The 25105-nt window shown below is 43.4% G+C and overlaps 1 protein-coding gene across 1 annotated transcript in view; it reads right to left on the bottom strand.

Annotated features, from left to right (window-relative positions):
• Positions 1-7267: 7267 nt before the first annotated feature.
• The window catches only part of ELMO1 (engulfment and cell motility 1), a 310350-nt gene continuing 292512 nt past the window's right edge, over positions 7268-25105 (bottom strand). The window contains exons 19-22 of the mRNA XM_082479784.1: positions 21269-21376; positions 17572-17654; positions 12103-12180; positions 7268-7549 (exon numbers count right to left, since the gene is read on the bottom strand). Coding sequence (XP_082335910.1) covers positions 7349-7549; positions 12103-12180; positions 17572-17654; positions 21269-21376 — 470 coding nt within the window. The 3' untranslated portion in view covers positions 7268-7348. The remainder of the gene's footprint in view (positions 7550-12102; positions 12181-17571; positions 17655-21268; positions 21377-25105) is intronic.

Genomic DNA, 25105 nt, shown 5'->3' on the forward strand with positions numbered 1-25105 from the left:
ATGCTCCTGGCTCCGATTCCCTCCATCCCATTTTCACCTCGATGCTGCCCGCCGGAGCATCCGACACTGGCCAGCTGTAAACGTGCTGTTTGCAGCCCCGTTTTCTGGGGAAATGGATCTGAGGCACTTGTTCCCTGTGCATGCGTGCAAGCGTTTGCATGCGTGCATCTGCTGGTGAGCTGTCAGATTTAATGAGAAGTTGGTGACTTGGAAATAGTAAGCTCTTACAGGTTTTATGAAGATCAGTGTGGAGGACTTGGTAAAGGTCCTCACTGAAGGAAAAGCTTGGGCTGAAAACAACCTTATCGGACGCTGGAGAAGCCATCCACTAGCGAGCCCATTTTAATGCCTTAACTTCAGTTTTCAACGGACCTCGAACCATACTGGAGCCCAGCTTGCCGGGGTGGCGCTTTGACTATTTGGGATAGATGAAATGGTGGATAGGTGTAAGGTATCACTGCACCCACCCTGGGCTGGCGACAGAAAGGGGGGACCCGGGGCTCTGAGAAAAGTCAGGGACTGACAGAGGGTATCGTGAGCCGAGCAATATGTGCAGAGGGACCGGCACGGGTGAAAAACAGCCGAAATAATCCTACTGGCGCTCTTTAAATGTCATACTCCTGGCAGAGAAACCTTTCACATGTTTTTTCCTGCTCGCATCTCTGAGCTTTTCAAACGCACCAGGCTTCTGCTGCCTGGGAGGGGAAGGGGGGAGCTGTGCTCTGGGAAAACCCTGTGGATCAGCCGTTTTCCTCTGGGAAAGATGCAAGCGCTCAGGAGCTTTGCACAACGTATGGCGCTTGCATCCTCAGTGTCCTCATTTTAAGCATTTACAGAAAATGTATTTTTTTTGAAGCCTGGCAGATTCCTACGTTGCTTTTCCTGACTTCTTCAAAAACTGCCCGGACACAACAAAGTCCCTGCTAATTGGCAGGGAATGAAGTCGCGCAGGCTCAGCCTCCCACCCGCACGTGGCCTACTGGTGGGACAGCAAAGGTCTCCAGGGTGCCTTTGCCCCTTTGGGGGAGGTTGGGTGGGAAGGGGATATTAAATTGGAGGCATTTCAAGAGAAACTGAGAAGATAGACACACCTCGTAAAAAAATGCTGCCTCTTATCAAACAAAAGACAACCAGCCTCCCTCCCCCTCACGACAGCCCAGAGGAGTCCCAAAACATAATCAGTTTAGGCTGAACACCATGGTGCCTACAAGATTAAAATTAGACTGACGAGGTTTCATCAAGGGAGAGTTTAACTGCGGTGCTCAATCAGGCTGCAAAATCCTCTAATGACAATTGAAATAAAGTCATTCAAGACACATCCTGAAGTGTCACAGGAAAGAAAGCCTGCCCTTGGCTGCAGCCCTTGGCAAAATTATATTAGGTGTCTCTTTTCCCTCCCATCCTTTACGTGCACTGTTGTCTTGTGGCCATACCCTCCCCACATTGAAAGCCAAGGCCAACATCCGGGTTGGAACGGGCAGCACTTGGTCCCCCAGCTTTGTGACTGTCCCATAGGTCACGTCTTACAAGAAATGGTCTATAAACAACAGGCAAATAGGATAAGAGAAGGTTTGGCTGAGCCTCCCAACACGCGGAGGCTTGTTTGGCTCTTCCAAGACCACAAACACATAAAACCGCAACAGCTACTGTTCTCCACGTAGCACCTCCAGCGAGGTGGCTACAGTAGAGCTGAGAAATTCTCTCTTAAAAAGCCACGTCAGTTCAGAAAACACTTCTGCTTCCAACAGGAACTTCTCCACTTAGAGAAGAACGGCTAATGAAATGTTCCCTTTGCCCCACCTGTGTCCCCGCAAGCTAAGCATCCCCAGACCAGCTCTAGTCTTCAGAGACCTTCAAGACCTCCCAGCTAGAAGTGAAAATAAAATGTAAATATATGTTACTAAATGAGTTTGAAACGGTCTCCAGGTTCTTTTAACCTCGCCCTCATGGGGCTGCCGCAGGACGGCGCTCCCTGAATCAGCACTTTGAAATCACCTTGCTATAAAAATCCGCGCCTCTTCCAACATCTGCGTTACACCTGGTCCTGCCCTAACAAACTTGTGCTTTTTGACACCACTTTCCTCTCAAGTTGCAGCCTGATTTCACACAGAAACGGTTCTCATTTCGATCCTTTTACCTCTGTGTAAGTCCCGAAGATGGGTGAAGCAGCTGGAGTGACGTTGAATAATCAGGCTGCATCTTGTACAGTCTCCTGGAGTAACCGGTGGTACCCAATCCAATTGCGCATCAGAGAACTTATTACTCGCATCGCCTCCAAGCATGTAGTGAAAACTCAGTAATGGGTAAAAAAGAGCCTATCTGCTCGCACAGGCCCTGAGCCAGCCAAGTCCACGAGCACCCACCTAAATTTCAGTGCCTGTTTATCAAACGGAAATCAAGTCTCTTTTGCTGCATGGGTAAGTGCTCTGTTAATCGGGGAACTTGCGTAAGCCATGTGGATGTTTAATATTCAAATATAACTATCATCTAGGGAGGGAGGGAGCACTGAGCGAGCCTCATCCTGATTTAGCGAGCTCTGGGGAAAGCAGTGACAGCTCAGCTAGCAGTAAGTGACAAAAATTCTGTCCTACGAATGTCTTCCAGAGTTTGCAGGGATTTTACCCTCAGCAGAACTGTTTGAAGGGAAATCCTTTTCAATTCCAGCTCCTGGATGCTGCTGCAAGGCCAAGGGCTCCTTTCTTATGGCAGATACTTAGTATTCCAGGCTTGCTTCTGACAGCTAAGATAGCCCGAGGTCAGTAAAGGCTAGATTTATTTTATTTTTTTTTTTAACTCTCAAGAAGAATGAAAGAAGAAGGGAGTAAAATCTCCCATTCATCTTACTACACTCCTTAGATGAACGACTTTCACCTGACAATGAAGCTAATGGCATCGAGTTGTCAGTGCAGCAGCAGCAGCAGCAACAGCAACAAAAGAGAGGAAGGGGAGGGGGGGATATGGCAGAACAAGAGTGTCCTCCTACTCCCGACATCTTCCATTGTTGGTCGTTGCTCGGGATTAACAGCTTGCACCGCTGTAGAGCTGGACGCACCAGAGCCACCTCTCACCCCCGCAGTCCAACGCAGTGTCCGACCCACCAAAAAGCAGACCGGCGTTCAGGGGCATTTCATGCTCTTCTCTCTCCCGTCTTACCCTGCCAGGAGGGGGTTTCGTTTCTCCCTCCCTCTATTAAGAGCTGTTCAGTGGCCAGAGCCTGTGTGATCGCAGCCAGTGGGCTACAGGGCTGCTGCGGGCAGGCAGGGCTCCCTTTGCGGCTCAGCCGTCAGCCAGAGAAGACAGGGATTTGTTCTGGGCCGTGAATCCCACCAGATTTCCACACAAGCCTTCACATTCCTGTAGACACGTGATGCGCCTGCATTACCAGGGACAACTGATGGGAGAGAAACGTGGGTAAGAAGCACCCCAGGCAAGGAAAAGGCAGTGCTGGGTAGGGCACGAAGACGCAAGGGGATTTTGCAAATAAAGCGATCAGGACCTTGCATGGTCATTTTGCAACCTCAAAGAGAGTCATCACCTACCTGCCTCTTTGCAAGGGAATGTTCTTTTTTTCCCTGAAAGTTGGGAGGTTTAATAAAAGAGTTCTCCAGATGGAAAAAAAAGGAATTGTTTCTGAAAAGCGGCAATGGAAGCCCAGAGAGTGCAAGCTCTGTCTCTGGCACATAGCTTGCTTTTGCGCAGGGTGACTTAGCACTGCTGCTCCTCTCCTCGTCCTTACAAGCAGGGCAAGCAGTTGACTTAAGAAGATACATGTTTTCCTTGATTCAAGTTTTCCCGTAAAAGAATACATTCACTTTCAAAAGCAAAGTCATTTCAAAAACAGGAGCTAAAATTAGACTGATTATTTTTTTTTTTTCTGTTCTCTCCTTTATGGCTTTTACAAGCAATTACCCACTTAATGTTTTGAAATTATACAAGAAACTTCAATAGCAATTTTTTTTTCCTGCTGCAGCTCCTTGAACGCGAAGCCTTAAAAGCTTTTCCGGAACACACAACAGCATGAGCAAATGAATTTGCCATTTTCATTCTCATTTTTTTTAAAATGAATGGGAAGCAGCGGGATACTTGTTCATCATTAAACATTTTTTTTTTTTTTTTTTTCATTTCATAATGGTGAAGTGAGCCTGCATGACAGCTCTAAAAACCGAAGGCAGGGTTCTGGTTTGCACCACGGCCCTTCGCCGTTGCTGTGGGAGCGCTTTTAAAATAGCTGCATGGGCTATCACGCCGACGCATCTCTCGAGCATCTTCTTTCTTCTGGCAGGGTGGGACACGTGGGGAGGTGACAAATTTAGCATGCCATCCTACATGATGCGTAACCCATACAAAGAGGTGGGCCACGCGAGGAGATGGGGCTCCTGGCAAGGCAGAGGCTGTAGAAGATGGGGAGCTAGAGCTATTTGGCAATGTCATGGCATCCAGCCGCACCTGGACCTGGACCCCCCAGTCAGGCTGTGCCCCCCCCCCTTGCAGAGACCCAGGGCAGGAGAGATGCTGCTGGGCTGTGTCGCCTGCTCGCACGGGGGTGGAGGGGTGTGAGGAGAGAGCCAGCTACCAGCGATTCACGCTCAAGAGCCCCAGGCTGCCCCAGTGGTGTCAATGTGCCTGGGTGTTATGCGGAGGGGCACGAGGTGTGGGTAAAAACAGAAGGTTGGGTTGCCGGCTCTTCCCCCACTGCCTCCCCTGGGTTCTTGGTGTGCCATTTGGGGCACTCACCTTAGTGGGGGAGGTGGGTCTAACCTTTCCCTCCCACTCAATTTCTCCCCCGGAGGAGGAGAGGTTTTGTTTGCTCCTCTGATTGTCACGCAGACGCCTACCTGCTAAGATCACGGCGTCGGTTTGCCACTGAGCCGGCAGCGTTTGGCTCTTATCACTTAGGAGCGAAAGGTGTTTCTTTCGACAGCGAGCAATACCCATCTGAAGCACAAGCTCTGCAGTCTGTAAATAAAAAGCAAAGGTTACGCACAGCCAAGCCATCCAGCTGGGTCAGGGAGATTAATAAAACAACTCAGATTCTCTGTTCTGCTCCGAGTCTCGTCTTCACGCAGACAAGAGGTAGCATTATTGCCTTGTAAAGAAATGTGTTCCTACCTCCATCCCCCGCCTCCCAGGACCCCTTTAAAATCCCCTGTGGCAGGCAGTGCCTTTGCTTTCACTCATTTCTGACCCCTGACTACCTTTGCCGTGGTCTGACAAGGCTCCAGAGAATAAAACATCTCAAGCTCCTACACCTCACGTTGGCCATCCCTGTTCTCATTCAGGCTGAATCCTCTCAGGCCACGGTCCACTGTAATCTCCTATTCCAGTGCTTAACTCAAAGAGTCTCTTTTTTCCTTACTTTATCATCCATCACCACCTAAACCAACTTACGTCTGCTTGTTAGATAAAGGCATTAATTAAATACTGTGCACACAGCCTCAGGAAGGCACCTTACTTAGGACCCTCACGCTTGAATTCATACAATGTTCTCCTCATCCTCCTTATCGTTGCACCTGCAGGACATCATTTCTGTCCTCACCTGGTGTGAGGTCAGTCAGGATGTTTGCCCCAGAGCTGGCTGGATGAAGCAAAGGCCACCTCAGTAGAGGTCTTCTGCGTCTGTCTCAACTGGAACCACCCTCTAGGTTTCTCACTAGCAGAAGCTCTGCTAAAACACCTTCAGTCTTTTTCAGACGGGTCTGAGTAGGAGAGGAACTCACACAAATAAACATCTGTCTTCAGCCTGTGCAGTGGGAAGGAAAGGGTTGGTGGGTTCCTCTCGATCTAGACCCAGCACTTTTGGAGTGAGAGATCTTGAACTTGGTGAAATACCTAAAAGACCATGAGGAGGGAGGGAATCCATCCTGCAAAGCCCAAAGTTCCCCAGTACCAATCTGTTGCAGTCAGAAACACTCTCAATGGAGGAAATGGAAATACAGGAAGGACAGTTGCTCCAGCAAACACGGTAAAGGCAGCAGCCTTAAATTGATCATGAGCACAACAATACGCTGTGATTTCAGATTTCCCGAAGGGTCCTTCTCACGGGAAGGCTCATGTACCCACCTCATCCTTGTCACCACAAACAAACAAATAAGTAAATTAGATCAGACACGGGTAAGACACCTTTCCCTCTCCTCTTTGTACCACACACTTCAGAATTGCTAGGAACCATAAAGAATAAAAGACAACTTCAGAAGAAAAACTAAGTTCCAAGAATCATCACAACTCAGATTTTTATTCAACAGTGAAGTTGAAGGGAAATATTATTTTTTCCCTTCAGGGCAAATGTTCCAAATGGAAATTAAGTAAAAATACTGTCCCCCAAAAGTACTCACAATGAAATTAGTTTTCATTAAATATATTTGTTTGGCAAAATAAAATAAAAAAAAAATTAGAACCCGTACAAAAAAAATCCCTTGCAAATTCATAACACTGTAGCAATGACAACAATGTAAACCTGGATGTTTGGCAGCTGTAATTAATTTGTGGACATTACTGTTGAACTTTGGACCGAGAAAATAAAAATCACTTCGAATAGCAACAAGCCAATCTTAGAGGCAACTGAGGCTTAGGGAACGCTATAGGGATGTGACACACTAGTGGCTTCATACACAGTTTGTGCGAGTGATCTGCTAGTGTGGGGCTATTTAAGAGCTGGGAGGAAAAGAAGTTAAAAGCTGTTGCAGCATTGCAGCGTATGGTACAGCAAAAACCTGCAGACTTTCCATTCTGGGAGCCGATCAGTTGGGTGGATGCCGGTGGCAAGAGTCGAGGTGGCGGCGGAAAGAATAATGACAGTGACGAATGGTGCAAGCACTGGGAAGCAGTTAACAATTTTTGTCATTGCATTGGATTCAGTTGTGAGCAGACTCTTGGGAGTGTCTGGGGAAATCTTCTGCTTACAGTAGCTGCTTCTGCTCCCTACCTCCCTTCTCCTTCCAGTTAAAGCCTCTGCCCTGCCAAGTGGGTTTCACAGGCATGCAGTTTGATAACATCGTCCTTTAGTTAAGAATGTCTATTCCAGTATTAAAAATGTAAAAAAAGTCCTCGGGAGGGTGCTTCTTAGTGGCAGTCTTTGCCTTAAGCAAGGCCAACGGCCTGCAATTACTAGTTAATTAAAGCAATGTGGATTTGGATGAGCAATGGGGAAGATGGGAATGGGGAAGGAAGGAAAGGATGCAGGGAACAGGGAGGAATGCAAGTGTTTCTACACTCCTCCCCAAAGCCAAAATCCAAGGTGCACAAGTGGGTTTCTTTTTTCCTCACGCTCTTCTTTTCTTTTTTTTTTTTTTTTTTTAATATTTCTCCAGTTATAATATTTCCAGTTTCGAAGCAAGTTTCAGTGGCAGCCTCAGTTACAGTCATAAACAAAGTCGTAGTTGCTGGGCTCCTTTGGGATAGGTGGGGGAGCATCTGGGATCTGTATGTTTTCCAAGTCAAGGAGGCGTAGCTTTATCTCCATGCTGAGCAGCGTGTCCAAGTCATTCCGCGTTAGGTCACTCAACATATCCTTCCCAAGGAGGGCATTCAGCCCATCGGTCCATACGCAATACTGCACAGGAAAAAGAGAAAAACTACCATTAATAGACTTTCCGTACACAAACTGCTTGTCTGGCCTTGTCCTCTTCAGTTAGTGCTCCCACAGGGGCTTACAAAGAGACCTACAGTGAGGTTGATTCATTTTATTAGCTTGTATCATAAAGGCGGCACGTACCACTGAAAATTCCCTAAAAAATCCAGTTCCCTAAAAATGGGAAGAAATGACAGGATTTAGTATTTTGACAGTTTGCTATCTCCTCCAAACTTCTTGTTGAATATTCTTCAATAGTTACGGGAAAAAACAACAACTTAGGACAATGAACCTCTGGAGATATCTCCTTCTCCCCCTCTCTTTCTCTTTCCCCAGAACTTACAGAAAAAGCCTGATTATCTTACACCAAACTTTTAATTCCAAGGCAGCTAAGTTAGGTGAACTGAATCCCACCCAAAATCCTTCTCGACTCTTTGTTTAAGAAATTCTTTACCCACTATCTAGTTTTATTACCAACTATCTAGTTTTATCATGGTTTGCTTTCCTAATAGATTAAGCGGTATCAACTGACCTACAGAAAGACAGGCTCCCACATACCTATGCCTACTTTACCACTATTTTACACGAAACAACACATTGTGAAAACTACAGTCAATCAATGCTGTGTCCTACATGAAAACTAACTGCCAAGCTACCTGGTGTAATTCTAAATGCCGCAAAGGCTGAATTGGCCTCTAAAACCCCTTCCTTAATGTTAGCTTTTCCCTAATAGAAGATGCCATCTTTCCCAACAGCTGACAGATCGAGATAAACATTGGCTGAATAACCATTTTAAATAAGCAACAAACCCAAGGGAGATTGGTGATCCAGAGTCAACTTCTATCAAATAAGTCACTTCCATTTATTACTACAAGCCATTTATTCAACTATGAACAGAAGTCCTCAAATGCGATCATCTAAAAATAAAGATTTCAATCATGAACTTGTGTCCTAGTTCGCAGGAGGAAATTAAATCAACCGTAACTGCATTTTTATCTTACAAATACTTATGCTAGATTTCATGCCAAAACCACGATTTTAAATTTAGCTGACCATTTGCTACATGATACAGCCAAGTTTAAAGATAGCCATGGTTGACTTCATCCTACAGCAGAAATAAGGATTATTTTTAAGGAAGGGAGAGAAAGCCCCCTCTCGTTGTACCTCTCCATCCCGAAAAAGGGCATATTTTTAAAATAGGACGGTTAACAGACTTCCAACATCCCCGACCCATTTAAGTCAGTAACAAAACAGTAGCGGCACTAGGATTTCACCCAGGGTGTCAGTAAGCCACGCTGCAGCTTTAATATGAGATTAGCTATATAGAAGACACTTTAGGGTTCAGGCTGTCCTGCTAACAAGTACTAAATAAACAACTCAGCCTGCCTATTCTAGGCTGTCAAAGTGTGTCACTGAAGACTTTTAAAGCATCCAATTTTTGTGGAGTGTACGCAGAACATCCGGAAAAGAAAGAATCTATCCTAAAAATGTAATTATTTTTGAAGAGACTGTAATTTTTTATGATCGACTTGCAATCTTTCTTTGGACAAGTTTTCCCAGAATTCACTCTGAGGAAAGGAACAGAAAGGTGAAAGGCTCTGCTCAGGTTACAGAAGCGCGGAGCATCCATTCAACAGATGCAGCCCCTGACGTAAATTGTCCATCACCTGCTCAGTGAGTACGGCCAGCGCTTTCTCTGGGGAGGAATCCCAGCGAGCCAGAAAGCTGAACTGCAGTTCTCTCCTCTTCCAGATATAACTCATTCAGGGCCCACAGAAACCAAATTCTGGCCACAATTCAGATGAACGCAATGGCCTGGAAAAGGGGCTTCCTCGCTAATCTCCATATTGGCAAGGGCATCTAATTAAACTCCTGTACATTTTGAGCAGAGAGAAATCCTAATGAGATGGTGGAAAAACAGAAGCATTCATTCAGAAGCTTTTTTCTTTTTAATATGCAAAACAGAGTAAGAGCCACTGAAAAATTAATTTACTACAGATTCATTTTCATAAAACTCCAATGAAACCTAATTATAGCCTCCCTCATCAGTTTTTCTGTCAAAAATCAAGGATAAGATTAATCCACCTTTTTGCTGTGTAGTTGAAACCAGCTATTAGTATTTAAATGAAAAACAAATAGGATGGAGTGATCTCAGAGTGCTGAATCCTCTGGCTAGCAGTAAGCTCCAACAGATGGCAAAGGGTATTGCCAAACTTAAGCGTGTAAGAGTGAGGTCCAAATCCCAAAGATACCGGTTCAGTAACGAGATTTTATTAAAGAACTACCTTGGGAGTCAAGTCAGTGGAACCAGACAGGTTGTGCAGGCTTCATCCATCTAGATGCAGCCCTGAGCAACCTGGTCTGAGCTCATCGCTGACCTGCTTTGAGCAGGTGGTCAGACTGGGGACATCCCCAAGGTCCCTTACAACCTGAATCATCCTATGATCCTAGTTCAATGTCACTCTACCCTCACTCTACAATCATGAGGACTGTAGAAGTGCTTGAAAAAAACCTGTGAAGTCTGACCTGAAATTGTCATGTATTGACATCATTCCTGGTGCTTCACACAAAACTTTCTAAACCTCGAGATGTTACCCACCAAATCTCCCAGGCTGACAACCCTGCTAAACCAGCACTTCTATTGACAAGAACCCCAGTTGCTTTGATGAAGAGTCCTGGGCTTCATAACGTGCTACTTGCCTTTTCTTGTGGGTGCTTCCTCTGAACATTTGCACTTTTTGCTTTAGTTGGCTTTAAACAACTCACTCTTCTGTAGGCCATGGAAAAGTACAGAAGTGAAATGGCCTTTTGAAAACTTTCACTTGGGGACTGTCAAGTAGCAGCAGAGACTGCTGCCTCCAGCCTTTTTTTTTGAACGTACTAACTTTGTTTCAAAGAAGCTGCACGAGATCAAAAAGAGAAATAAAGATAATAGGGGTGTTAATGCAATCATGAGCAATTGCGTTAGTGCATCTCACAATGCTACTGCCCATCAGTGGGGTGCAGCAGCAGTTTTTGAACATTTAGACCATTAAAACGCACTTGTAGCCACAGGCTATATTTGAGATACGAGTAGCTGAAAAATTTGTCGATTTTCACGACCATTCGCTCTTATGAGCTGAAACAGACTAGAACTCAATTTCTAGAGAATTTATATCAGAAAGCATTTGACATATGTTCAGTTCAGAGGATGAAGACAATCACGCGTTGCTCAGACCTACAGCTCTAACGGCACATTATGCCTGGGATCCCATTGCTGTTTTCTCTTAGATCAAAACTGACCAGCAAATATTTCTCTGGCATGAACGTGCTTGAAAATGACACTCAAATATTAATCCCCAGGAAAACCCAAATGAGCATAACTTAATTTCCTCTCCTAAAATGAACGTTCATTTGAAGGTTTTAATCCAGAATTGCAAATGTTGAAGCTGCGTAACTAAATACGCTTCACTTTTAAAGCAATTTCATGCACTGTAATAACACTACAATATAACAGCTTAACACAATCTTTTGTGTTTCATCATCTTAATGCGGTGTCCTGAATTGAGACCAAATGTGATACCACAAAATAAGTGTGCAAATGGAACACCAACTCTTGCTGCTTTAGAAATAAGAAGGAAAAACTTCATTTTTTATTTCTTTTTAATATAGTGCATTCTGCTAAATCTTTACTTGGAAGTTCTTTGAGAGAAACACAAATAATTAGGTACAGTAATTCCATCACCTTCCAAAAGGCAATGATGTTGTCTATTTCTTTGTGTTTTCAATTAAGAGAAAGGAGCAGGGAAAGGGCTGTCATTCTGCCTTGCTATTGGTATTTACACTGTCTTCATACAAATGAGACCTATTGCAAAACACTCCCCTGTGGAGATGCAATAGACAGGACCTTCTATGACCACCTGTCATGAATGGTCTTAAACACTGTGAAACTAAGAATAAGGGGATATGCTGCTCTGGAGAACACAAGTCTGGCTGAAACTGAGATCCAGCAATGGTATAACCACCCCTGATTATGCTGGCATCGTCAACATGAGCTGAGGATGGCAGTGATTCTTTAAGAGCTTGGCTGCAGAAATCATCAGTGTTGAACTAAAGTTCACTAAAGTGAACACACAGCTAAATTCTTCAGTGTCTAAAGTAGACCAGACCAAGAGAAATCTTTATTACACCAGGAAATACTGAACAAGGTCTGTGGAAGTGCGAGGTCTTCCCAAGATCTCTTCTTTGTCTTACTTATGGCTCATATTTCAGTAGGGCTTAGAAATACTGATCTTTAATTTGGACCCTGTGTGCTCCATGATGTACAAATACAAAACATGTTCCTTCTCTGGCTCAGGATATGCATGAAAATTGCAGAAGGTCTTTTTCCCATACTAATCCCTCTGCTTTCAGTTTGTTGTGAGCCACAACACAGGTTTAGATGGACCAGTACTCTGTGCCGAGATGACCATTCTTATGTTCTTGTAAAGCTGTCTGGTGTCATAAAGCAACTAAGAGGGCTTCAAAGAAGTTTCTGTACTCTGAACTTGACTTACCTCATGCTTGTCTGGAGCAATGAAATTCAACTGGCCACTTGAGTCATACAATATAGAGAAAGCAAGCTCTAGCACCTCCTGGAACAATACAGAACAATACAGAAACAGATATTAATGCTGCACGAGAGAGGCATTCATACATTCAGGTTCGTCTTTCTTTCCTACCACTTATTCCCCAAAACAAGTGGAAAAATAGGTTATGGTACTCTCCTGCCTGGCCAAAGCTACAGCAGTACCAGACTGGCCAGTACCAGACCATGACTGGCACAGCAAGAAACCCACCACAGATGCTTCAGTCAAAACCAACTCACGCCCTCAGTGCTCACTCAGTCATGGATTACTTCAGCATTTGAGTTTAAATTTGGGCTAGGCAACGGTGAGGACTAAAATCAATATAATGCACAATAGTACACTTGCAGCAAACTCTTGATGAGGACCCACATTTTTTTCAATTTGTATAGATTAAACTCGCAACGTTCTGCAAGGTTTCATTCCCTGTGTCAAAAAATCTTGCCAGGACAGTTAATCTCCTGGTATATGCTTATGCTCCTTTCACTGCTGGAAATCTATTAAATTATTCATTCGCAAGAGATTTCTGTCATTTTTTTTCTACCTGAACCAGAATCAGCAGCCTCAGTCAAACTGAACTATCTGGGTTACTTTAAGACCCAAATGAATCTTGGGAAAGGCAAAAATGATCATCTTTTTTCCCCTCAGCATTGAAGCTGGAATTTCAAAGGTGCCAAAGTGAATTCATCAAGCACTGACCTTCCATAAAAGTCACCTGGACCTGGGTTCCTATGGGGAAACCCAAGCAATTTGAATAAATAATGAACCTCACGGTTACTGCACGCATTGCTACAAACACCATTACAAGGAGTTCACAACCCATAAGGCAGCTGGATATGGATATAATAACCCTGTGGAAAAAAGACCTGGCTGCAGACGAGAGTGCTGACTCCTAACTACTTTGATCTGTATCGTATGTCCTGTTCTTTCTGCCTCTTGGCTTCCTGAGCCCCATAATACTGATTGCCTTTGCTGACTTCTCAGCTGATGACAGTCCCTACGCTGCCAGCAGTGACAAGAGTGTGGCTTCTTAGATTTGCTGCGCTCCGTTTTAAAATGGAAGAACTGACTGCGAGGACTGCAGCGCATCCATTGCTCTAGACTTCTACCCCTGATCTCCTGGTCTGAAACAGCCACGGGTCTTTGGACTTTGGTAAGGGCTATTTCATTTTTGAACTTGCGTGATTAAGAGCAGAGTCTGATTCATGGAATGTGCAATCCTTAGGGATAATCTTGGACGATTAGAGATGGGGCTTCTCATGGGAAACGCTCTTGGTTTCCTCGGTTTAGTTATTAGCTTCAACTTGCTGCATTGCCAGGCCACAGGAGACAAGTCTCTGTTAAATCCCCACGGAAGCTGCAGATACTAATAGCGCTGGTGCGCTCAGCAAACAAATGGCTCACGGCTCACACAGCCTTTTTGTGTTTTAGGCATGTCTCTCAGCCACACCTTATTAAGAGCGATGTCCCTCATTACAGAAACAAGTTTACCTCTGCCCACGCAAACCTGGCATTATCTCCTAGAGTGTTATAAATTACTGACAGAATATGCTAAGTCATGCAACTGAAGTTGCGAAAATAAAGTGTGCCACTAAAAAAAAAGGGCTTGTACTGCTCTACTATGATGTTCCTGAATTTCATGAAGGTCAACAACAATCCCACAGGCCTGGCCCCTGTATATTTGTCCTTTGGGAAATTCCAAGGGATTTAAATTTTTGTTCATCTCAAAAAAAGGAAAAGGAGAGAAAAACCCTGCCTGAAAGAGGAATATCGCAGGGAGCCATGGGTTTGGTCATTTCCAGTCAGACAGAGAATGAGAAAGGGCTACATTTAGGGCACCAAGCTTCCCTTTATGGGGGGAAGTGGGAGTTTGGCAGCTCTGGCTCCCATTCGGCTTCTTCCCTGGCTGCTCCGGAGACTAAAGGCTCAGAAATTACAGTTTCCAGGTGCCAGCATCTCTGTCACCTCAAGCACAGCAAACTGTTGAGGAAAATGGAAGCCTAAGGAGCTGGAGTTGCCAACTGGCCCTCCACACTGATGGTGGTCTCAGTGGTTGAGCTGGCTGACTTCTAAGGCACTCCCACCTCGTTTTGTTCCATTCCCATCAATGACAGGTGATTTTGAAGAACTGGCAATTCCTAAAGGAAAACTGGTCGGTCTCTATCAGCCATCTGTGGTTTTCTCCTCCCTTTTCTGTCCTACTTCTCAACCTTTCTCAAAGTCATTTTCCACTCCGGGCTTCTCCAGCAGTTTCTCTTTCTCTCTGGTCTTTTTTTCTCTCCCATTCCTTCCAACCTGCTCCTTCCCTCTTTGTTTTGCTTTCCTCCTCCCCCACCTCAGTCTGATGAACTCACTCCCTTGACACCCCTAAGTCTTTCCACCCTTGCACATGTCAGAACTCTGCCCTTCCCTAGATGCTTGTCAAAGGTAACAGTATTGGGACCCACAACGTGGCTCTCTTTTGAGCTTCACTGAAAATGGGGAACAAGTGACTCCCCACTTGCTGGCTGGACACCTCCCACTGCTTGGTTTCAACTCTGCAGGGAAAGCTGTTGGAGGTGGTATGAGGGGAAGCTTGCTCTCCCACGCCCAGAGCTTCTCTCTCCCGCAATCTCTGCTGGCATCTCACATGGGCGAGAGACATCTGAAAAGGCATTTTAGGTGCTACTGCTGAGCGACCCCATGCAGCTGGAATGACCCCACTCCTCCTTGCCTACTCTGTCATCAACAGCCTCAAAACAACCACATCTTTGCTGAAGGCTGAGACCACAGCCATGATAAGTTTGTTCCACGCCCCCCCACCCCCCGAGAACTATCTATACATGCAGTGGCTGAGAACTTGTTCAACCAACATGAAATAAAAGCGAAGAGAAGCTGCATTCAACAGGGAAGCGGGCAGAACCATTTCTGCTCACAGAAAAGGCACTGAGCCTGAACCTTGCCGTGTCAGCAAATAAAGGGTGATAGATGAACACTTAGAAAAACATGGCAACGTTTTCTCCAAATTCTTCTCTCGTGCTTTGTTTTGAAGGGTGCAAAATCTAATATATTTAATTTCCTTGAAATTCATTAATATTACTCAAGAGTCAGAAATGAGGACTGTAAAATTAAACCTAATTTGAAAAAACAAGCAAGATGAACAACAATGGATTCAGGTCGGGTCCTATCAAGTCATTCCAGCTTCACACGCATGCTAATTCCAATTCACTTTAACTCTTATTTATTTCTAAATCGTCCCTTTGGAAGAATAACGGCTATGTGCCGGCAAATGAAGAGATGCTGAAGCCTTTGTTATGGACATTCTGCCAATTCCAGCTATGTTCATAGCAGTGGCATTCTGCCATTCAATTTTCTTTTCTGCCAATGAATAAACATTAAGGTGGTCGTTATACATGTACGAAGAAAGCACAGGATGAAAAGGCCTCTTAAAAAATATATCACCAATTGTGAAATTTCAGGAAGTGAAAGGTTTCATATACCAAACAGCCAAATTGCATTGTGTCTGGGTTTTTTTTTTTTTTTTAATTTTTATTTCATTGTCCACATTAACCTGGTACTCCACAAACACTAATGTGTTATTCCTATGATGTCAGTTAAGTAGTTGCAGTATTGTGCATGACAGTTTGATTGGGATGACAACTAATTCACAAATTCTGTGATTCTTAGGGGAAAAAAGGAATCGAGGAAGGAAAAAAAAAAAAACCCCAAACCCCAAAATCCCCTACCACAGCAGAAATAGTAAAAACATTGTCGTTATTATTGCCAGGATCATAAATGGAAATCTCCAGCTATGTATGGATGCAGCCATGCTACCTATCAACTCCTGATCTTCAAATTCTCAGCCAGCAGTTTTATGCTAGTCCAAAGCAATTTTACCTGAGGAAATGGGGTGATGCCGACAGCTGAGGACAAACTCATCTGCAGCACTGCTATTTAGCATTAAATACTATCTAGACATTACTGCTCCATAAAGATGACACATTCCATCGCTGCCACCCACTGCTTTCCTTCTCCTCATGTTTCCTTTCTGTGTGGACATATGAGTGCTAAGACAGGGAAGCACTAAAAATACTTTATATGCATCATATAAATGCCCCAGCCAAATGCTGTTGACGGTTCAGCTGTAACATGAGGTAGGAGTTGTATGCAATCGATTGTGTGCGTGTGTGTTAGTGCCCTGATTCAGAAAAATCAACAAGGAAAAATACTCATGGGATTTTTTTCCAGGCTTGTCTTGACTTTTTCATTTCCAACCATGTAAAGCCAATGCTGAAAGGAGATGACCGTATCCTGACAGACTTAAAGCAACTTGTGTGTACAAGAAACAAATGCAAATGAGTGCCTTTTGATTTTCTGCGGTTCCTATCAGAACTGTTTTCTCCAGTATTTATTTGAACACTGAATACATGCATTTTATTTTTTAAAGTGCTGAAGCAGGAACCTTTAACTTTACTATTTTGTCCACCAAAATATCTTTCTAGTTGGACCCAAAATTTCTGCTTCAGGTAATCAGAAATTCTGATTCAAATCCTCTGATCTGGTTCCCAGACCTCAGGGTGCGGTCCTAAAACATCATTAGAGTCTCACTCCATCTTGTAAGGTCAGACAGCACGACCTGATGGAAAACTTATGAGCATACCTCACACAATATGGTATGAAGGCCATCGCTACCAAAGACGTAGACTTTGCTAGTACCTCACTTTCTTCTTGCTGTAGTGGCAATTCTTACTAAAAAAAACCTCTGCAAGATTCTGGCACTGTACAGTTTGAGTCTTACCGTCAGTTCACAGCTCTTGATCTGAAAATCTGAAAGGTAGCATAAATCTAATTTAAGCTGACAATTGTCTCCTACATATTTTTTCCCAAATGCACTGCTGAACACATCTTTATACACCTCATTAATTGCGTAGCATTTACCTTATATCCTTTTGTTGGCAGTTGTTTTTTTCTCTGACTGGACCTGAAGTTATCATCAGCTGGACATTAATGGCAAATTTGGCATGTGCCAGTGTTCACTGAATGTGAGCTCATCAGATAATTCAGATGGAACAACCTAGTTATTTATCAAAGATGATGCAGGAGTAGGTACCAACAGTCATCGCTGCTCTGCTCTGTAGCAGCAGTCAAAATTGCTTTGCTTAAGAGGTAGAAGACACCACTGCTAAAGACTATCTTAGCGTGCTCTGGGCATATCGCAATGCACATCCGCTGTGAAATCTGAGTAATGGAAGGTAGACTGTCCTAATAATTTAACTCAAATGGTCTGAGCTGAAAACAAAGCGTGTGTGCATACACAGAAAGGCGGCAGGCTGGAATGAAAAATACCTGTATTACTTCAGGCAAGGTCGACAAGCTTTGTATTCTGCAGAGTGCATGTTCATAACAATTTGAGAACCGTACCTTGTTTTGTTTTAGAGCTCCTTTCTCCTTCATGTGAGGGCAGTCTTTCCCAGTCACAACAGCTTTTATATCTGCCACTGGCACTGCATTAAAAAGAAACAAAAGCAAAACCCAGAAAACTAGTTACAACCAAGATGTGTAAAAGCTACAGAGTCTAAAAAGAGGCGAGACTAATGTGTTAAAATTGCCACCTCCTTTGCCGTTTCCAGCCTGTTGAAAGAAAGAAAACTGGAAGAAAACAAGTAAAATAGGAATAAATGAGTCTTGAGAAAGTTTCAGACATCTGAGCGTGCCTTTTCTTGCCTGTTGAGACTACTTTGGCAAAGAGCCTTTCATATAGATGTGTACCTGTGTCCAGACAGTTCTTATGTGTAGTCATGTATGTAGACAACATAGTATGTATTTTCTGCCTTACTAAAGTAATATGCTTGCCCTGTTGTTGCTCTTTCCTAGGCCTCCAGGTAAAGTCGCTGCTGGAGAGGACATGCTGGGCAAGTTGGACCCTACCTCACTCAATGCTGTTGTTCTTCTGTTAATGCCTGTATGAATTTTTCAAATCGTTTTTTATTTCACTACCATCACCAGTTTTGTCACTTTATGGTACTAACAGGAATAAAGACTACTAACGACCCATTCCAATTGCTTTAAAACGTGAAATGATCAGAAATCGTTGGGGGAAAAAAAAAGGTAAGAAAAAAATATCGGAAGCTGCTGCCACTCAGACTCACTCACAGAGTGAGGTCACTAAAACATAAATTTCCCTGAGTTTCAAGTGGAAGTCAATTTTCCAACGGTAATTACATTATGGAGAATCTATATGCTCCACAACACAATATGGTCAGTGAGCGACAGTTTCTACAATCTATATATAATCCACTATCCTTGTGGCTGTGGAAAAGCATCATATATATAGAACAGCATAACAATATGAAAATCCGTTACTGCCCAGCTTCTTACAAACTCTAATGGAAATACTGGAGAGGAGAAATGCATTTTTCTCTTCCACTGGTTACAGCAACACTATGTATTTTATTACAGATTACCTCAGCGCTATGGTCAAATGGATAGCGTGGGATATAATAGACATTTTTAAAGGACTTTCTTTGCATAGAAAGCTAAAAGACATGGAAGTTATTTGGCCCTTCAGTACTCAACCTCTCCTGCCTTTAGTCTCAGCATTTCATGCTATGGCCCTGCTGACTTTTTATTACATCTCTGACACTACCCTAGTTTTTGGTCAAGAAGAGGTATTATTTTCGAGAGCAAGCTAGGACAAACTGGGAAGTAAAGGATATATTTGACTGCAACTATGGTAGACAGGTCTTCTTAAGAAGAAAGAGTTCCTGCCATTTGCTGAAGATGCCCATAAAAACAATTTCTGTTTGCATAAGGTAGGGTTTTCTCAAGTTAGATCTCTCGACCAAGAAGGCTTTTTTCCAGTTTTCATACTCTATCTCTGTGATCTGGAATGCAGTTACTACGGCAGAACAGAGACTGATGTGACATCCTGATCTTTATTTATCTGGAACTTGGCTTATTCCTTGCTTTGGAAAAATAGAATCAAAGACTTCAGATGGTATCAGAAGCTGACAACAAGATGCTGGAGGGTGTGAGCACAGATGTGATGTGTTCACAACATATAAAGCCCCGAAAAAGAGGGTAGCTGTTTTCTGTCCCAGCTGGAGTCTGCACAGCTTGTTAACTCTGCCAGCCTGAGGACAGGGGTGGCATTCACAGAAGCAAAAAGGTTACAAACCCCCACATTTATTTTTGGAGATAGTCACTGGTTATTCAAGCTTGGCAAAGAGATACATGAAATGCCCTATGCTGGTTCTCTTGGTCCTCCATTTTCTTACCCACCTATTCTCTTTCATCTGTTGGCCTGCTCCCAAATAGTGACAACCTGATCATCATATTCAGACCTCAATAGTTCAAAATTCAATATAAGTCTATCCAAAGAACATCAGAATATTCCCGGAAATGTTCTGTAAAATGCCTAAGAAGTTTGGCCTGACACGTTGCGAACAATAGTGCCGCTTTATAATCTTGCAACTTGCAATATTCTCAACTCTGCTTACTTAAACTCTCATGTGGGTGTCACTCTGCTAAATCTCATACCCTTCATAGTCTCAAAACCTGAGGTATGGATGAAATAATCGTATCTTTCTCAAACTGCATCAGTATCTGCTCTGCCAGCAGGCATGCGCAGGGAACACGGGTCTAAAGTGGTTTCTAAAGTAGGAGCCTTCTGTCCCCTGGGATCCTGACATTCCCGAGTAGGCTCAAGAGCCTACAGAAAATGCAAATGCAAGATGAAGTCTGCAGTCAGGGTCAGCGGTTTGAGTGTGGAAGCGTGCTCAAAGCAAACAAATCTGGGAACTGCCGGTCTCATAACTGTGCCTGCAGTCCAAGTGTGACCTTCATTCTTCTTCTTCTGTTGTTCTGACGCTACTCTAACATTCAAGGGCTATTTCTCTACACCTCGTCCAGAAAAACAGCCTCTTCCAGTGCCAATGCAGCAATGTGAACACCCGCCCTACGTTCTGCCAAGACTGCAGTTAAGAGCGTGCAACATCCTTGAGGCAATCTGTAAGGCAATGAAACAAGGGAATGTGACTGTGAACTGCCAGGGCTCCAGCATCAGACAGGCTCTTCTTCTTTCCCTCCCAGACTGCATCTGGGAGCACTTAGAAATTTTAAAAGGTGCTGCCTGGAGACAGGTTGGGGGAGCACAAAAAAGAAACAATTCTTTATTTTACTAATATACAGAAAAATCACTCATTTTCTCCTTTCTCAATTTTCAGGCTGGAAGAATTTCCAACTTCTGAAAAATTAGTCTTTCTGCCATTCCATGAAAGAAGTGGAGCTACCAACTGCAATGCTTGTACAAGCATGTCTAATTTGATAATGCCAAGAATGGCATTTATTACTAACAGAGGTTCAGAAAAGAACAAAAATAAATTATTCCTTATTCGATGCTTGATTTCTTGAAGTTGCTTTCTGGTGACAGAACCACACCGGTCATTATTTCCGTTATTATAAAAAAAACTTTCCCAGGATCGCAGGTTAAACCTCTACAACTCATGTTGAAGGACGAAGGAGAAATTGTCATGAGAGTATGATCTTTCTGGAGGGCTCCAAAATTACTTTTGTCCATTAAAAAAAAATTCCAATAAATTCCTTGCTAAGAGTTATCAACAAGGCACATCTTTTCCCAGTTCGGTACACAGGTCCTCTCAATACTGTTCACAGCAATGTGTCATCTTTAAGTCCACTCCCCACGATAATGACAAAGACCTCTGCCTCCCACTGATTTCTCCTCCAGTCACGAGACTGTTTGCAACAGAAGAAACATCTGTTATGGACAGGAAGTGCTTTTGAATATGCCCGAGTATTTTTATTCAACATCTGCAGTTAGATGAGCAATGAGAATAAACTGCGTTCCTCCCCATGAAAGGCATGACGTTTCCAAGCTGAATGAAATTATAAACTCATTGGAAAGCTGAGCTCAGTCCTCATACACAGTTGCCAAAACCAGGAGAACAGTGTTTGAATGCAGAAGGAAATGTCCTCTGGTCTTTATTGCCACAAACAGAGCTGGTCATAATGTCCTGTGGTAAGAGAAACCTACCACAAGTTATAAAGAGGAACTAGCTTATAAGAAGCAAAAGTAGTACAATCTTTGTGCATGACTTACATTTATCTTGCAAGGAATCATGGGGGACTTCTCCCTGGGGACTTTCTTCCAAGTCTCCGTAGTGCAAGACCTTGTGATTAGGTGAAAGTCGACAATACCAAAATTTGTCTGTTAAAATAAACGCATTAAACAAGGTCACTAACGTGTCTTCATCAGCATTACCAATAGCATAGGAGAAAGTTTACACAAATGAGGCACTACGGGGAAGGACTGTCTTTTTCAGAAGGAGGAATGTGTGGGGTGTATAGAAAGTAGGGCAGGGACTTCGCTCCGTAATTTTACTTGATTAAGTGAAGCTGGCATTAATCTACCATTTTTTTTATTGACTTAGTCACTGGCTCCAAAGATAAATATTAGCAAGAAACAATTGACATAGTTTTACATGATATTATATACCTTCATGGACAGAAGACTGGCAAAGTAACCACAGCTTTGAGTGGATAACTTTATTTTCCCCATAAAAGCTTCATTTTTAGCACCCACTATGTGAAAATTAATCCCTGCCAGCTGTCTTGTGTGGGACACCCAAAACCCGATAGATTTGAAATATCCCATACTTTATGAAAATTATGACTCATGTCTTTTTATAGATATGGGAGAACACCTCCATATTTATGGAGGGACTGGACATAACAAACACGCAGATTTAAAAAGCAGACATTACCCCCCGCCCTTGTCCAGCATATAACTCAGCGCTTTGCATGGTCACAAATATACGTGTGACCATGCAGTCACGCTCCAGTTTGCATTTTAGCCCTTCCCAGGAGGTGTATATTTACATCTCCTGCCAACTCCTGCTTCGCAGGATATAACTCCCCATAACATTATTTGTTAAAATCTGCTCCTGCGAAGAACATCACCTTTGCAGAGCCGGGCCACCACGCTGCCTAGCGTGCTTGCCAATTCCCTTTCTGAAATGGCAAGAATGAGGTTACCCTTCCTTGTCGGAGTACTTTCTATTTAATAAATAGATCGCATAATGTTAAGCTGTCAAAAATACAATCTTATTACATCCAAGCTATAAATCTCCAAAAGCTCAGAGCAAGGCTAGATGTTAAAATGCCAGTGGGGGGTTACAGAGGGCTTCTCTGGCTCTGTGCTTCTCTTGCTGCTGGCAGTGCTGGTGCTGTGCCAAGCAGCAGCCTAAAGGACAATTTAAGGGAAATGTTAGCATTGACACAGCCCCGCGGTGCTGCAATCGCCGGGAGTGAATAGAGCCAGAGTTTGGATAAAACGTCGGAGGAGCTGTAGAACCACCAGAGCCAGCATATGTGTACTCATTGCGGGTGTTAGCAAAGGAAGGACTTCTTGGCTCTGTTAGTCAAATATTTGCTTCGGAAGACCCAACTTCTTTCTAAAGGGCACTCTCCAGTCCCTTGGCCAGCCATTTAAAATGCAATGCAATAAAACACAGAGAAAGGCAAATGCGCTTGGAATGGCAAAAGTGGGCTTCCACGTGCCCTTTTCAATTTTTTTGTCATGCTGGGTAAAAACGTTTGCGGGGAAAAAAAACCCCACACTTCAAACTGCTTTCTAAGCGTACAGCCCCTTCTACAGAAAGGTTTCAAAAGAACTTACAAACCGCTGGCAAAGGCTCAAAACGGCAATGGACAAGACTCTGGTTATCTACTGCACAGGCATGCACAATACTGAAAGATTTATGGTAGAGAGCCTGAGTTTATGATTTTGTAATGCATACAAAAAGCTGCTGAAGTATAAGCATCCCTGGACTGTAAGCAGTACACACAATGTTGTGCAGTGTGGGGTCAAGAGGAAAACCCCACTTGCAAAGCTTTTGTTGGGATCTGAAACAAGAACAAGCAGGAGCCCTCACTCAGTAGCCTCTCATCTGAAGAGCGCACACACACAACCAACTCGTTGGACGGTTTGTGTGTCTCAGAAGGGTGCATGTGAAACTTTTCTAGATTCGTACCTTTTCCAGGGAACTCTACCAGAACCACATCAAAACCTGATGCTTAAAACATAAACCCCCTTTAATTTGATGGTAGACCATCATGCCCTTTGCCTACCTAAAGAAAAGCCTCTAGGAACTGTAGCAGGAGGCTTTCGTGTCTAGCTTTAACTGCAACCTCATTGTTTATTAGGCTGTACAAAGGAATACAACTTTCCAAATCTAAGATTAAACCAGCAATTTTTTCCTTATAAAAGTCAACTTGGTCTCACTACCTTTCTCAATGACCTGGCCGGGAAGATGGTGGAACTGAAAAAAAAACTACCATCACTTCCTTTCAATTTAGCACAAATGGGGCTGGTGTTGTTAGTGAGGGTTTGAAAAAGTTTGGCTCTTTAACCTTTGAAGGGTTACAGTGTTTTGGTAACCTTGGTCCCGTTTCAATGCCCTGCTCCAATAATAAAAGAGAGAAAAACCCGTCAATAAAAATGTCTTTACTTCGTTTTTAAGAAGGGGTGGGTTTTATAGGAAGAAACCCCAGCTCTAAAGGCTTGTGGAGCCTTTTACAGCAATTCCCCATAACCCAAGGTTAATTAAAGAACTAATAGCCATAGACTGTAGCTTGAAGCATGTCCAACGCAATTCTCCTGTGGGCTCACTAATAAATGCCATCGCACCACAGCTTTACTGTCAAGAGGAAAACCCTTAAATGAAACCTACAAATGGAACTAACAAGGTTTCCTCAGCCACAGCCACAAAACGACTGCATGAGCCAGGCTGAGGAGGGCGATCAGCACGTTAGTGATGGGAACTAACCTTTGCTTCCTACAACCACCTCAGCCTTACCAGCTGGGGTGGTTTTTTTTCAGCTGTACATGATGTTACAAACAGTTCATCAGACAATATCCCACTTAGGTGAGATCTCAGTGCCTTGGAGGGGGAACATGTATTTTACTGTCGTGCAGGTGCTGAACACAACTTTATTGGAAAAGTAGTGTATAAAATAATGCTGCAGCCAAAAATCGTATGAAATTGCTTCCACTGACAAAAAGGGTGGAAAAAAATCTTAATTACAGAACAGCACGTGGGAAGTGGCCAGCATTTACTTCCAGCTCTAAATCAATAAACAAACAAACAAAAAAAAAAGCAAAAGAGAAAGCTCTTTTCTACCACGATTAGAAAGTAGTGTTTATAAAACAAAGAAAAACTACCGTCCAAACCCCCCAGAGCTCTTAAACCCAAGTTTGCAGAGTTGAAGCGCCACAAGAGGCTTTAAAGACGGGACAGGCATTTCTCAATAGACCTCGCACTCCACAGCTGGCAGATCCCTGTGTATGCGCACAGCTGGAGTGAGGCAACTATCCGTTCAGGAAGGAGTGGAGTTTGTTTTGCTTTTAGGCTCAGTCTTACGAATCTGTCTCAAAGCCTAAGTCCCTTCTATGAGCTACAAATCTTATTTTGTATCCAGTGTTATTACACCTGCCTCCATAAAACTCCTCAGAGCAAGCAGCTGCAGGGAGGGCAGTTACTAACCACAGTGTCTTTAGAGACGATGTGGGCTTGTGATTTCATTGCAATTTTCAGACACTGCATCATTTAAACTTTCCGGTGAGTCCTTATGTCTTTTAGCTCACTGACCACTGATGCAATCAAGTTAAGGTTCTAGAGACTCTTCTTTGGGAAACCAAATTAATCATCCCAGTTTTTAACCTGAAAAGGTTTCATACAAATTGTTCTGATTTTCAGATAATTGCTAGAGCAGCCAGTGGGTATTGCAGCGCATTGTTAAAGATTATAGATGAGGTTAAAAAAAAAAATCCCGAATAACAAAATCAGCTACAATTTGGCTAGAAGAGTAATATTCAAAACTGTGCCCAAATAGTAGGGCATAGAACATTTTGCTGACGGGCTACAGAGTGCTTGGC

Source organism: Vanellus vanellus (genome assembly GCF_965231255.1).
Source record: "Vanellus vanellus genome assembly, chromosome: 2".
Classification (NCBI taxonomy): Eukaryota; Metazoa; Chordata; class Aves; order Charadriiformes; family Charadriidae; genus Vanellus; species Vanellus vanellus.